We start from the raw sequence: 14,671 nt of genomic DNA, 5'->3' as shown, positions 1-14,671 counted from the left end.
GGCAGTTAGAGGGAACAGATCCAGGATCCAGATTCCCTCATTCAGAGTCTTGCCGGGACCCCTAAGTCCCTCCTGGCACATAGGGACCCCCCAGCAGCACCCGGGAGGGCTGGAAAAAGCCGGAGCTGGAAAAGTCCCGAGCTCCGAGCGAGGACAGAGCCCGATTGTGGCCGTAGGGAAGGGCCGTGGCCCCAGGCGCCGCCTTGGGAATTTTTTCCCCCTTTAAAGCAACAAGGAGGCCGCTGTTCCCTGGCTCCGGGGGGGTTGATCCGGCACCGCCTCCGCTGCGGATTCCTGGACACGCCGGAGCGGGAGCCGCCTCCGGCCTCGCGGCGCTGGGATCCGCAGGGATTGCAGGTAGGAAGCCCGGAGGCCAAATCCGGGTGCCTGATCCCAGCTTGATTTTTCCAAGCAGGGAGCCAGGGATGAAGCTCCCCTGCACGAGGAGGGTTCTCCGGGATTTATTCCAGGACTCTCCTACAGACCGAGCTTGTTTGCCAGAGTCACCTTATCCAGAGCCTGGGATCGGTGGGCGGCTCCCATGGGATCTGCAAGGAGAGGGACAGGCTGGAATGAGGCCACCCTTGGGACCCGCCACCTCCAGGACCCAGGACCTCCCTCCAGGCTGGAAAAGCAGCTCCAAGGGCTCCCGTTTTCCGGCCAGGAGAGGAGCCAGAGACTTGCAGACGCCGGGGGCATTCGAGGGTGTTTTCAAGATTCGCTTTATTGGAGGAAACAAAAGAAAACGAAGAAAAAATCCCCAAAGAATCCAGGTGAGGGGGTTACATCATAAAAGACATCTCCCAGGGAGGCCACCACCGCTTACAAATCATTCTCATAGAAGATATTTTTGTACAAATTTTACAGAACATGGAAAACACAATGAAGTGAAGGTGGCCCGAGCCCCAGCCCTCGGTGCCACCTTTTCTTGGACTCGCTAAAATAAAACGTCCCCAATGTCCCCAATGTCCTCAAAAGGAGCCAGGGGCTCCCACGGGGAAGCTCCTCTCTGCCAAGAGGGTGACGGTCACCTTACCTTGACGCTGCCACCTCCATTTTGGGCCCCGTGTCCCCAAGCCTGTGTGACATGAGCTGGCAAAGGGGAGAAATTCTGCTAAAACGGCCAATTTGGAGATCGGATTCGGATCGGTGCCAATTCGGGGCTATTTCGCAGCGGGTTGGGGCAAGAGGACTTCCAGAGGGAGCCGGGAAAAGCGGATGCTGGATAAGGGGAGTGAAATTCCGTGCTGGCTGCTGCCGCCCGGGATTAGCGGGAAGGGAGGAAGAGGAGGGACAGGAGAAGGGGATGCCCATGGGGAGGCCGATACCTGGTACATCCTTGGAAGCGCCGCTTCCCGCGCGGAAACGTGCCCAGGATCCGCAGCGCTCCGGCCGTTCCTGAAGGAGCCATCGGACACTTCCCACCCGCCCAGGAACGTCTTGTTGGAATGGGCTGGAGCATCCGCAACCGAGGAGCATCCCGGGGGCTTCCCAAAGCCACGGGCTCCATCCAACGCCCCCTCCACGGAGCCGCAACTCCAAGAACCTCAGACTACCAGTCCCTACCTTCAAGGTGATCTTTTATTTAAGGTAGCGTTGCAGAATTCATCCATTTTTTTTTAGGCTAGCAAGAAGAGGAGGGGGAAAAGCCAGTTCTTCCTCGGCTGCCCTATTGCTCCAAGCGCTCGCGCCTCTCCGGAGTCCCCGGCTACCGCATCCCGCGGCCGCGCTCCGTGGAGGCACCTCCGAGGCCTCGGCTCCGCAACGAGCCGGAGGCGCTTTCCTGGGAAAAATATTACCCCTGCACTTCTCCCGCTACGTTTTGTAGAGGTTTCTCCAGTTAGTTCAATACTTTAAAGACTGCAGCAGCATGCAAGAGGTTTCCTGTTTTGCATTTCGTGAGGTGGGTTTTTTTTGATGCGTTTTTTTCTCTCTTTTAAAAAAAGTTTAAGAAAGGTCTTCAGGAGATGCTGAGTTTTAGGCTTTATTTCTGTCTCGTCTGGGTAGAGGTTTGGTTTTGACTCTCCAAATGATCCCGGGTGGCAGCTGGCTAGGAGACGGCGCAGGGCCGGGAGGTTTTATTCGGCGTATTCCTCGTCTTCGCCGTCGACTGACAGGGCAGCGTACTTGCTAGCGTGGCTGAACTGCTGGAAAAGAAGGGGCCCAAAGAGACGTTTTGGCGTTAGGTACCGGCCAAAAAGCACTCGGCAGGGGATGGGAGGGTGTCGTGGTGAAGGAGCATCTAAAAGGGACCCGTTTTGCCCCAGCACTGGTCAACACCGGGGTGAATTCCAGCCGGAGGTGCCGGGATCCGCTGGGACTCGGTGTTTCCACAGTCCCCCCCGGTGCCGCCCGCCGCCCCGTTCCCAAACCCGGTGCTTACGGAGGCCGGGTTCTCGTCGAGTTTCTTTGGCTCAGGTGCAGGTCGTGGCTCGTGATCCTTTCTGCTTTCTTTCCTGCAAGGATGAGAGGCCGCTGAGTTGGCAGTGCTGCCCGAGGGGGTCGTTTTGCTGTAGCCACACGGATGAGCCCAGCACGAGGCACACCGGGGCACTTGGAAGCCCCGTGTCCCACAGCAGGCCCATAAAGGGGTTTTGGGTAGCCCAGGTCTTAATCCAACCCTGATCTGCACCCAAACAGGGCAGGGATCTCCCTGGATCGCAGCACAGCGCCCGTTTGCAGAGCAGAGGGGAAGGGAAGGCAGGTCAACGTGCAGACCTGCCTCAGCACCGGGATGAGCTGCCATCGGGGCCACATTGGGCCATTTCCAGAGCCGGGGCTAACGAGAGGACTGCTCAAGGGCCAGGATTTCCACCAAAAGCCCACGTGGAGGCTGCAGCGAGAGCCCAGGAGCACCCACCTATCTGAATCTCCTGGACCACGGCTGGAGCTCCCACTTCGGACCTTCGAACCACCTTCCTTCCCGCCGTCCGGTTTGTTCTCATCTCCTGGAGCGGGGAGAAAGGCCGGAGGGTCTCACATCAGCCCCTCAAACCATGCAAGGAGGATCCTCATCCCACCCACACGCTTCAAGGGATGGAAATGAGCCCCGAGCGAGCCCCTGGGTGAAGTTTTAAGATCACTTTTGCTTCGAGAGTTTCAAGCCATGGACCAGCTACTCCTAGAGCCAGGACATCTCCCTGTCTTACCTTTCCTGTGAGCGTTCTTCGGAGGAACCCCATCTTCCAAGGGCGGGCTCGGTGCTGTCTGGCTGCCACTGGGGAATAAAGAGCAGGAATCTCAGCCCAGGCAAGCGGAGCACTTACTGCCATCAGGGCAGAACGGGCTGCGGTGGCTTTAGGAGCCTCCTGGCACAAGGGATGGAGAAGGACAAGGCCCAGGACAGAATCCTGGCTCCTACTGACCTTGTAGGAGAGGGTTGCTCCGAATCCGAGCTCTGCGAGCGCCCCGGGGGGTTACTGCTCCGCTTCACCCAGGCGTTCTCCTTGGGCAGCGGGGCAGGCATCACCTTCAGAGGCTGCTTCTCCTCCCGGGATTTGGAGGTGGGAGACGGGGCCTCGTCTTCTTTAGCAAAGGTTTCGTTCTCCAAAGATTTCTCGCTCTCCCTCCTTCGTGTGGCTGCGGGGGAGACGGCAGCAGTGAGAACAGCACAAAGCCACGTCCCCAGCCCTGTGTGACAGGGCCACCGTGTCCCCGACTTACTTCTGCCCGTAGGGCCGGTTCCTGCACAGGTGCCGGGGGGACCGGAGGTGCCGGTCTGGGAAGACTCGCTCCCTGTCCGCGACCGCTCCGGGCGCTCGTGGTTCTCCTCGCTTCGCCAGCTGGGATGCCTGTGCCGGAGGGAGAGAAGGTCTCACTGGATGCTCCCCGTGCAAGGGGACCCTGGGAGAAGTCCCCAGCACCAGGAGAAACACAAATGGAAGCATAACAGCAGGAACAAGCCCATGGCAGCATCAACCTCTGGCTTCCCAGACTGTCCAAGCGGCCACCCAGCTCCCTGGTCATCCCTGAGGCACATCCCACATCCCTGGCAAAGGCTCCGCTCCCTGCCCACCTCTCCCGGGGCCGTCTGTCTATCCTCTTGTCGTCCTCCAGCTGCCGTTGCAGCTTCTCCTGCTCCTTCTGTAGCCGCTCCTCCACCTCGCGCTCCCTGGCCGCCGTGTCCACGGGTTTGGCCCCTCCGAAGATGGAGGCGGCGCGGCTGGACTGGGCCGCGGGGGCCACCGAGGCCTCCTCCTCCTTGGGAGCGCTCCTGGGCTTCAGGTTCAGCTTCGGCCTCTGAGTGGGACCTGGGAGGGAGGGAAAACGGGGCTGAGAGACCACGGAACCACCCCGACCAGCTCCCAAAGGGGCCGTCGGTTCTCATCTTCCCACAGCCTTCCCAAGCGGAGCCGGTACCTCTGTCGTCGCGCCGGAAATCATCCCGGCCGTAATCATCCCGGGAATTCCACCTGTCCATGCGGTCATCCCGCCGCTCGTAGCGGTCCTCGTAGCGGTCGCCGCCTCCTCGGTAGTCGTCATCCCGGCGATAGCCGCTGCCAAAGGCCCTCCTGCCACTGCCTATCCTGGAATCGTAGCCTGCAGGAGAAGTGGAAACTCTATCCGGTTATTCCCACTGCTCTGCTACTCCCGAGGCTACCTGGTGCAGAGAGGGGCCTCCCCACACACTAAGGTCTTCAAAAAAGCCTCCACGTGGGGCCACACCAGGGCTCTGATAAGGACTAGGGGACATTAAAGTTGCCTGAAGGGGAAAAGCAGCAGTTCAGCTTCCCCTAATGATGAGAGGGAAGTGTGCCGGGTTGGACGGCGCTTCCGCAGAATTCCCACCCCGCACGCAGAGCCCCTTACCTCGGTCATAATCCCTACTGCGGTCGTCGTAACGATCCCTGCTCCCAAAGCCACGGTCCATGTCCCTGCGGGGGCCGTTGCGATACCGATCGTCGTAGCGATCCCGATACCCTGGAAGCGGGAGAGGAGGGATGAGCAAGGTGACACTCCTGCCGTGCCAGCGTGTCACCTGTCACCTAAGGGCTCACGTGGCAGATTGTGGCAAAGATTTTCCTCTGCTTGCTATGGTCATGGTTACAAACCGCTCGCAAAGCAGGGAGGTCTTCGCTGTTCTCCTGAACTGACCCATGTGCCCTGAGCAATAACCTCAATAGAGGACTGGCCATGAGGGTCCAGTCGCACAGAGCATCATAAAGCACACCTGGACATCAAGATAATGCTGATTTTCAGAGAAAATGGTGCAAATGATGAAGAACTAGCCCTACAGAAAGAGACAAGCTCCCGAGAAAGTTCTGGTTTGCAGATGCAGGGGAAGCAACCACAAAGCCCCATAAGAAATGTGCTTCTAGTGGAGGGAAGTGCCTGTGACTACAGATGACCTGATCAGACACCAGACAGGAGAGACTGGAAGCCCTTTTCTGGACGCAGAAACCTTAGGAGTTCTCCAAAGGGGATGCAAATCCCTACACAGAAGCAGCACATGCCACCCTTCCCTCTGGCTGCAAATGGATTTCAGCACCTTTCAGACCCCCTCAAGATGGGCCAAAGAATCTCAGCTTAAAAAACGCTGTGTTAGGTCAGCAAGAGAGCAAAGAGGCAGCGTTCTGCCAACTCACTGTCCCCAAAGCTGTCATCGCCCCTGCGCGGAGGGTAATCATCAAAGCTCTCGGTGTTGGCAGGCCGGGCCCTCCAGTCGCTCTCGAATCTCTCCGAGTCACGGAAGCGATCCCGATCCCTGCCGAAGCCGCGATCGTCCCGGTCTGCGTGGGAAGAGAAAGGAATTTCAGCCTGCAGGCAGGTCACAGCAGCCAAAACGGGTGAATTGAGAGCAGTTTGAGTTCAGCATGGGCAAGAAAATCGTGCCTTAAAACACACCGAGGACAATCCAGCCTCTCTGACTTCACCACTTTGCTTTGCTATTAATGTTATCAGTAGGAACTGCCAACGCTTTGAAAAGACAACAGCCTTCAATTAGTGAGATGCGGCCGGCACAGGGGTGTGGGAGGCACCAACACAACATTATTAGATAAGTTCCAGCAGGAAAAAACATCCTAGCTGGGTCCTTGGGCAAAGCAGGCAGGAGCTGAGCCCAGGCGCTGGCTTAGAAGAGGTTTGGACCCAGCGTTGGGCCTGATGTGAACCCAAATCCCACCCGTGTCTGCTGGATCGGGAAGGCAAAGCTGCATCTCGAGGACACGGCACATTGCTCGGGATTTCTTCAGTCAGGAAAATCCACCTGCTTGGAAGGTTCAGCAAGAGGCAGCTGTGGAGTCAGGGAAGATCGAGACCCACCTCTATCCTGAGCTTGATCAGCAACATCCACTCGTATTCTTCTGTTCCCTAGAGACTGAAAACAGCACCAGTAAATCAGCCTTGCAGAGCACACAGCTTTGACAGCATAGGGGCTCTCCTGAGGATTTTAAGGCCCTAAAAAGAGCTTTCTTCCCCACTTCAGGCTAGCTTCCCCTCTACAAGATACATCTTCAACACGCAGGGTTACACAACAGCGGGGGCCACGTGCCTGGCGTGCAAGGGTGACACTTGGGGACCTCTACACGCTGGGCCTCTCCCGTGGGGTTTCCACTCACCTCTTCATTGAGGCTCAGGGCCTGGAGCAAGGAGTCTATGTCTTCAAATTCGGCGTATCCAAAACCTTTCAACCTCTCGGGGTTGGTGGGCTCCCGGGGCAAACGCACAGCACTTATCTGCGGGCAAACAGAACGGGGAAGTTTTCATCAGGCTTTGGCTCTCTGCTGTTCATATGATGCTTCCAGCCCACTGGAAGGGTCAAGTTATTGGAGACCAGGGAATGCATTAACATTCAATTTAATTCCCTCAACAACGAGCAGGGAAAGGGAGGATTTCCTCCTCCTTCAAACGCACAACAGGTTCCTTTGAGGCTGGACTGTTCATTGCAGGGGCTGTTACATTTCCATTCGCCCCATATTTATGCTTTAAGCTCTCAGCATCATCCCCAGGCTCCATCCCGTCTCCTGCACTAATGCCTTCTACAATCTTCCCTCGTCTGAGTTCATCTTCCAGAGTGTGGCTGCTCCCAAAGGAATGGGAGCATCAGCCCACGGAGCTCACTATGTCCTAGTGAAGGAAAAGCACCAATGTCATTTGCAAGAGCCACCAAGTCACACAAGTGACATGAGAGGCTGTGCAGGGAGCTCGGGGGACTGACACGGAGCAAGAGCAGGAGCAAAACCTGGATTTAGGGCTGGAGACAGCTTGGATTCCGAGAGGGAAGATAGGCAGCCAACACCCGAGCGGCTGCAAAGTCCGACTGTGCTGCTCGGAGCATCAGTCGGAGCTCTGGTTGTTTCCTAACACCCTCAGCTCCGGGAGAGTCAGCCAGGGAACCAGCCAGGCAATTCCCTCCTCCTCGCAGCTCCTGTGCTGCTGCTTCCCGAGGAGCAGGGAATGCTGCCTCGGCAAGCACAAAAGGTTGGAAAAACAGGCGGAAAATGGGAGGCAGAGGTGACCCGGGACACCAGGAGCCACGTGGCACACGCCGGCCTGTGTAGTAACTCCCCTTCGCCCTCCGTCCCCTTCCCGAACTACCCAAGGGCCCAAATATTGCTAAAGATGGAAAAAATATGTATTTCCAGTCTCCCTAGGACCACCTTCTATTCTCAGCCACAGGCAGGAAGCGTCTCGAGTGAGCTCCGAGTGGGAAACTCCTTTGGATTCACATCCAACACATGCATGGGAGGCACCAGCCTACGTGGATTCAGCTGCTTTAAGGAAGCTGGGATAAAAGCTCTGCTGCCAGCTCTGCTTTGGGCGAGAAAGCAGCAAGAGACACGTCCCAGCAAGGGACATGTCCTCTGGGTGAGGGCAGAGGAGTCCCAAGCGATCGGATGCTTCCCAAATCCAGACACAAACCCCTTCCAGGAGGTGGGAGCCCTCTCGGCTGATCCGCAGCCGTACAGTGCGGAGCAGGATGCACCAACACAGGATACATGATGAATCTGAGGGGCTATGGCACGGGAAGCCAAGACAAACTCACTGCCACGACGCTCCACTCGGTCACATTTGCTTTAAGCTTGGCCTAGGACGGCCAATTCACTCTTAATGTCCTCACTATCCACCCAGCAGGGTAGGAACAGGGCTTAGAGCATCCGAATTGCGGGAATAGCAGCTCTGCGGAGAAAGACCTGGGCATCGCGGTGGGTGACAAGGTGACCATGAGGCGGCAGGTGCCCTCCTGGCCAAGAAGGCCAATGGGATCCTGGGGTGCATTAAGAAGAGTCTCCAGCAGGTCGAGGGGATCCTGCCCCTCTGCTCAGCCCTGCTGAGGCCACATCTGGAGTATTGTGTCCAGTTCTGGGCTCCACAGGACAAGAGGGATGTGGAGCTGCTGGAGAGAGGCCAGCGCAGGGCTACGAGGATGATCAGGGGCCTGGAACATCTGCCCTGTGAGGAGAGGCTGAGGGAGCTGGGCCTGTTCAGCTGGAGAAGAGAAGGCTGAGAGGGGACCTGAGCAGTGTCTAGAAGTACCTCAAGGGAGGCCGTGAGGAGGATGGGGCGGCCTCTTTGCACTGGTGGCACCGACAGAACTAGAGGAAACGGCCACAAACTGAAGCACCAAAAGTTCCACAGGAACTTAAGGAAACATTTCTTAACAGTGAGGGTGCCAGAGCCCTGGAACAGGCTGCCCAGAGAGGTTGTGGAGTCTCCTTCTCTGGAGATCTTCAAACCCGCTTGGACGCAGCCCTGTGCCACGTGCTCTAGGTGACCCTGCGTGTGCAGGGGTTGGACTAGGTGACCTCGAGAGGTCCCTTCCAACCTCCAGCATTCCATGATTCTATGAATTACAGGGCACGGCTCCCTGTTCCAGCCCAGGCCGGCGCTCCAAGCCCTTACTCACGTTGAGTCCTCTGAAGAAGTCCTTGATGGATTCTTCCGTCACGTCATAGGGCAGGTTTCCCAGGAAGGCCGTGTAGGGGGGCGACTTTGGGAGGCGGCTTCTGTCTATATTGGGTTCCCGAGCGGCCCGCGGGGCCGTGGGCAGGAGGGAGCGGTCGATCGGAGGGGCCCGGTACACATCGTCATCGTTACTATGCCAAGTGGTGGAAACTAAGAGAGAAAGGTTGCAAAATCACCCAAAACGGAACGTGACGGGAGGGCAGATCCTCTACATGCCCCCCCCTGTCCCACACGGTGCACGCGGTGGCAACTCAGCTACTTTACAGCTAAGGAGCTTCGTGCTAAAGCCCTGAGCTAATCTGATCTGGCTCAACTGTTTGACAGTCCAGGAAGGAAAAAGCAATCGTTTTCCACGTGCAAATGTGACTTTTCCCCAATACATGCAGGAAAAGTGCACAAAAAGCACGAGAAGGTGCAGTCAAGGACAGCTTTGCTAAGGAGAAAACTGAGACAGCGCGAGGGAGAACAACCATTTAGACCAAGGAGCTGCTGAATGGAGCATTAAGTCCTCCCAGGATTAATTCTTGTTTAAATTACAGCATGTCTTGTGGAAAAATACCACAGCTTGACACTGTTTCAGACAGAAAATTCGCTCTAAGTGCTGCCCCTTTCCAGTGGGTCAGCACCCTCACCATTAAACTGCTCTGCTTTGTGAATTTGCCCGGCCTCCACTTCCAGTTCACGCTGCATTTTGGCTGTTCCGCCACTAAAAAGCTCTTGATCCAATTTCTGTTGTCCCTGCGGGTGCTGGAGGCCAGGGTGACACCTGCCACCTCGTCACCTGCGAGCCCCAGTCCCAGCAAGGACTTGGTTCATTCTCTGAGCTTAATTATTAACCCAGAAAAGAAACAACTAGCAAATTTCGCAGTGCTTTAACGTTTTATTTTGGATCATCAGCTGGTAAAGGATAGGGTCAAGGCCCTTAGCAACATTTCACACCCAGGCTTCTCCCCCAGCCCTTTAAGACAGGGGGAGAATCCACCTGACTTCGCATAGCGCTGCCAAACGCAGCGAGGAAGCCCCAAATGGAGAATTCCTTCCTTTTATGCTGCAAGCCAGATTTTTTTTTCAGGGTTTTACTGTGAAAAGAGCTGTTGGGAGCCGCACACGGCCGAGAGCTGGGAAATGACAGTACCATCTCCTTCCAGGTCATCTGTCTCGTCGGCCCAGCTGACGGGTTGGGAATATAGGTGGGCCCACCGCCGCCGCCGCCATCCTCCGCCAGAAAGTCCGTCAGAGTGAGGGTCTTGCCCTTCTTGTTCTTCTTCTTAGCTGCCAAAGAGAGGGGGAGAGAAGGATTTAGGGAAATAATGTCCTGGAACAGCCTCGTTCTGCTGCAGGGATGAAACAAGGGCCGGCCCGAATGTCTCCGAGCTGCTCGGGGGTGTCTCGGAGCGACAGCATCCCAAAAGGAGGGATGGGAAGAGATGGGAAGCTCATGGAAAAGCTGGAGATGCGACATTGCACCCAGGCCAGGGGGAATCCGCCTCTTGGCCTAAGCCCTCCTATCCGTGAGGAGTGAGCCGGACGCTTCCATGACCCTTCCCGGCAATTCCCGGCGGATGTTCGCTTCCCGCTTTCCGGCACTGCCGTGCCATGCGGTAGGAAGCCCCGACCGGTGCTTTGGCCTGGGCAAAAGCTTGGAATGGAGCAGGAGATGGGATCTCCTTGCCGAGCTCCGCGCCCTTTCCCGGCTCCGCTCGCGGGAATTGGGTCCCTGGCACTGGAAGGGCTCAAAGCCACCAAGGAGCCCGATGGCCCCGTGCTAACGAATCCCAACGTCGCTCCTGGGAAGAGCCCAGGGGCTTCCGGGCTCCAAACTGGACCGGAACCAGCGGCCACACGGCCAAGGACCCACGGACAGGAGCCCATGGGCCCCTCCATCCACACGCGGCAGGAAAACGTATCCCAAGCCTCAGTTTGGAGGAGCAGCCTCCGCTCCATCCCAAGATTCGACGCTCGCAGCGATCTCACCCATCCCGGCCAAAATTCCTTAACGGGCTCTGGGAAACACAGGCTGTTTGCAGGGAAAAAACCTGCTATGGATCAGGAGCCGCTCCACTGAACTGCTTCCCTAATTCCTGCAGGATTGCGGATATTTTGGCTCTGCGAGGAACAACCCACGGCTCCGTATGTGTTTTTTTAAATATCGAGGCTTTGCAAGCGTCTGAAAACGGCCGTGCACAGTGACAGGCTCCAACTTTGAGCAGCTCTGGAGAATCCAGGCTATTTTTAGGGAGCTGGGTGCGAGGCGGTTACGAAATTCCGGGTTTTTCCTTCGGGGAAGTGTTGCTGCCCCCCCGCGGCTGGAGCACGTTTCCCTCCGGAGCGCTGGGGGAAAACGAGAGGATTATTATTTGGGAAGAGCAAATAATGAAGTTTGGCACTTCTGGAAATGACACAGGTATCTCTCACCAGCCTCCTGGCAAGGGAGCCCGAGAATTAATTGGTAAACATGTTGCAATGCTGTTAATTAACGTAATAATAGTGGACTCCGAGTTTTACCTGGCTCCTAAATGTCCACCTCTAATTAGGCAACACTCGCCTGCCATTCGCTTTGCTCAGCTGGCTCAGGGAGGGTGAAAATAGGTAAAAACAGCAGGTAAAAACAGCCCTTCCACAAACACGAGCACCAGTGACAACTGTGAGTCTCCTGTGCACAAAGTCGGCTTGGAAAAATGATGGGGACAAGTGGAATTTGCCCCCTTCCCAGCCCTCCCGACTGCGGCTTCTTCGACTTCTTTCTGTCCTGGAGTTTGGGTTTTAGCAGGGAATTCCTTGGCGGGCAATGGCAGGAGGTATCGCAGCCATTCCGGCCGCTCTCGGAGCGTCTCCAGCTCCTTCTCCAAGGAAAATTCCCGCCTGGAAGCGCTAGCAGGGCCGGCTGATCAGCAAGGGGTGAAAGAGCCGACGGGAGCACCCGAAGGAGCCAAGCGACACCCTTCCCGCTCCGGTTCCGAACGCACCTTCCTCCTGCATGGAAACGGAGCCCGGGATGGGGGAATCGGCTGCTCCCTTCCCCCCCACCCCCCCGGCCCCCCAGTTTGGTCACAGGGTCCTGGAAAAGGCGGGGGACAGGGGGTCCCTTCTTGTCGTGGGAACGGTGACGGGGTCACAGTGAGAACACTGTGACTTCACACCACCGCCGAGGGGAGAAGAACACCCGGAAGCGCCGGCCGCTTCCGTCCGGGTGTCCCTTTTCCGTGTCCTCCGTAAGGCCCGACCTACACGTGGCTACAGCAGGACAGCCCTTTGGAACGGACACTCCCAGGAACAGGACGCGGGGCACGGAGCAGGATACCGGGAGAGCAGCCACAGGGGGGAAAAATGAGGCCAAAACACCTCGTTTGGGAGGAAAAGAGGCCTTTTCAACGGATGGTACAAGGGGGGTTTTCTGGACACCTTTAGCTTTGGACTCCAACACCAGGAACCCGCCTGCTTGGAGTCAGATAAGGAGTTGGAGCAACTCCCTGCCCTGCCCACCTTGGATCCTGCATAAGGGTATTTGTTATTAACCCTTAATTTCCCCAAAATATCAAGGGTTGCTTTCTGGCTGCCAAAAAACCTCCCCCTGGGGAACCGGCTGCATCAAACTTGCCCCTTAAGAGCCAATCCCAAAACCAGGATCTGCTGCTGAGGGTCCTGCCCTGGATGCTGTCACAAATCCGCAATTTAAGGAAGATCCAACAGGCACAACCAACATTCCCTCTTCCATTTAAACACTCTTCCCTGGTTTAAAGCTTCCCTTGTTTATAAGAGTCTCACCACACACATTTTGGCCATTTCAAGCCAGCCACAAACATACAAAAAGAAGGCCATGAAATAATTTAAAAAAAGCAGCAATTCCAGCATTTCTGCCCGCGGCTCTGCTGAAATACAGGAGCTTACGGTTGTGCCGGGGGGCTCCAAACGGCACCGGCGAATCCGACGGGACTGGTTTTGGGGATGCGGGATATTTGAGGCCCGCAGCGAAAGCAACGGCCTGAGCGGCGTGGCTTTTATTCAAAAATAACGACAAAAGGATGAAAATTCGGGAAAATTAAGCGCTGGGGAAGACGCTGTTTAATGGGGGGGTCTCGGTCTCCGGTGCATTAAATGCGCCCGGGGGGGTGGGGGGGTGGAAACCCCCCCCCCGGTACCGGCCCCCCCCCCCCGCCCGCGCGCGAGCCGCGCACCCACGTGGGTGCCGCCCTGCCCTGCCCCCCCCCGCCCGCTCCGCGCCTGCGCAGTGGCGCTTCCCTGTGGCTCCCGCCCCCCGCGAGCTGTCAATCACCGGCGGGGACGCGCGCGCGCCCCCCCCCCTCCCACCATCACGCGGCGGGGGGGGGGGGGGGGTTGTGCCCTGAGGCGCGGCAGGACCGGGGGGGGGGGGGGGGCCGTTCCGCCGCCGCTGCCGCCCTTTTGGGCGGCCGCCCCCACTCGCCGCCGCCGCCGCGGTCACCCCCGCCGCCCGCGGGACGCCCCGGGGAACCGGCCGGGGGGGCCTCGCGGCCGCCGCGCCCCGCCGGGCCCGGCCGGCGGCCGCGGCCGCCGCGCGCCGCTCACCTGAGGCCGCCATGTTGGGAAGAGGCAGAGAAGCCAAAGGACCCGGATGGCGGCGTCACGTGATTAGGAGCGGCCCCGCCCTTCCCTCCCCGGCGCGGGGTGGGGGGGAGCGAGTTCGGAAAAGCGCGCGGGCGGGCGCGCGGCGCCGCGTGGTTGATTCTGTGGTTGGCGTCGCGCGCCCGCCCGGCGCTTGTGCCACGCACCGTCGTCCTGCGTGGCCCTGGTGCAGCACAGGACCATCCCTTCCCCTTTGCGACGCACAGGCACCTTCACCCACACTAGCAGCACTTGTGCAATGAAGGATCTTCACTCGCATGGACCCTCAAGTGTGCAATGCACGCTGCCTTCTTCCTGTGCACCACCAGCACTTGTGCAAAGCACGATCAACCCTCTTCCCATGCATTGCTGGCCCTTTTTGGATACTTAATCGTCCCCCTATGCACAGATGGTCCTTGTGCAATGCACAATCCCCCCCCTTGTACAAATCAGCCCTTGTGCAATGCACCGTGGCCCCTCCAGGGCCCTCGTGCAAGGAAGAAGCCACCTCAAGTGCCACCAGCCTTTTCACAGGGCACGAGCACGCTGCCCATCCGTCTGTCTGTCCGTCCGCCCATCCCATTGGAAGGGTGACGGGAAGTGCGGCTCAGCCACGGGATGGCGACCAGAGCTCGGCAATGGATCTTGGCATGGCCACGGAACCTGCGGGCTCCGATGCTGACTCCGTCTTTGCTGCCCTGCAGCCATGTGTAGAACACCCTGGGGCTCCCTGGGGCTTTATGGGGCACCCCAGGGCTCTGTGGAGCACCCTGAGGCTCTCAGGGACACCCTGGGGCTATGTAGGACATGCTGGGGCTCCCTGGGACTCCCTGGAGCTTCATGGAGGACCCCCGGGCTCTGTGGGGCACCCTGAAGCTCTCAGGGGCACCCTGGAGCTATGTAGGACACACTGGGGCTCCCTGGGGCACCCTAGGGCTTTATGGAGCACCCTGAGGCTCTCAGAGACACCCTGGGGTCATGTAGGACACACTGGGGCTCCCTGGGACTCTCTGGGGCTTTATGGGGCACGCCAGGGCTCTGTGGGGCACGCTGAGGCTCTCAGGGACACCCTGGGGCTATGTAGGACACACTGGGGCTCCCTGGGACTCTCAGGGGCTTTATGGGGCACCCCAGGGCTCTGTGGAGCACCCCGAGGCTCCTAGGGGCACCCTGGGGCTATGTAGGA

General features: G+C 58.2%; 1 protein-coding gene across 1 annotated transcript; it reads right to left on the bottom strand.

Annotated features, from left to right (window-relative positions):
- Positions 1-1,934: 1,934 nt before the first annotated feature.
- Positions 1,935-13,463, bottom strand: EIF4B (eukaryotic translation initiation factor 4B). Its single transcript, XM_088529786.1, is given in 16 exon segments — positions 1,935-2,147; positions 2,384-2,456; positions 2,861-2,948; positions 3,150-3,217; positions 3,366-3,579; positions 3,664-3,791; positions 4,016-4,250; positions 4,360-4,539; positions 4,810-4,920; positions 5,586-5,729; positions 6,262-6,316; positions 6,558-6,674; positions 8,846-9,054; positions 10,040-10,090; positions 10,093-10,176; positions 13,450-13,463. Coding segments are annotated over 16 exon segments (1,839 nt in total). The 5' UTR covers position 13,463; the 3' UTR covers positions 1,935-2,078.
- Positions 13,464-14,671: the final 1,208 nt, after the last annotated feature.

The sequence above is a fragment of the Tinamus guttatus genome, unplaced genomic scaffold, assembly GCF_059628265.1.
Source record: "Tinamus guttatus ecotype Peru unplaced genomic scaffold, ASM5962826v1 Tinamus_guttatus_pri_ptg000344l, whole genome shotgun sequence".
NCBI lineage: Eukaryota > Metazoa > Chordata > Aves > Tinamiformes > Tinamidae > Tinamus > Tinamus guttatus.
Note: the sequence above shows the minus strand (reverse complement) of the source record. Positions and strands in the feature narration are given on the sequence as shown.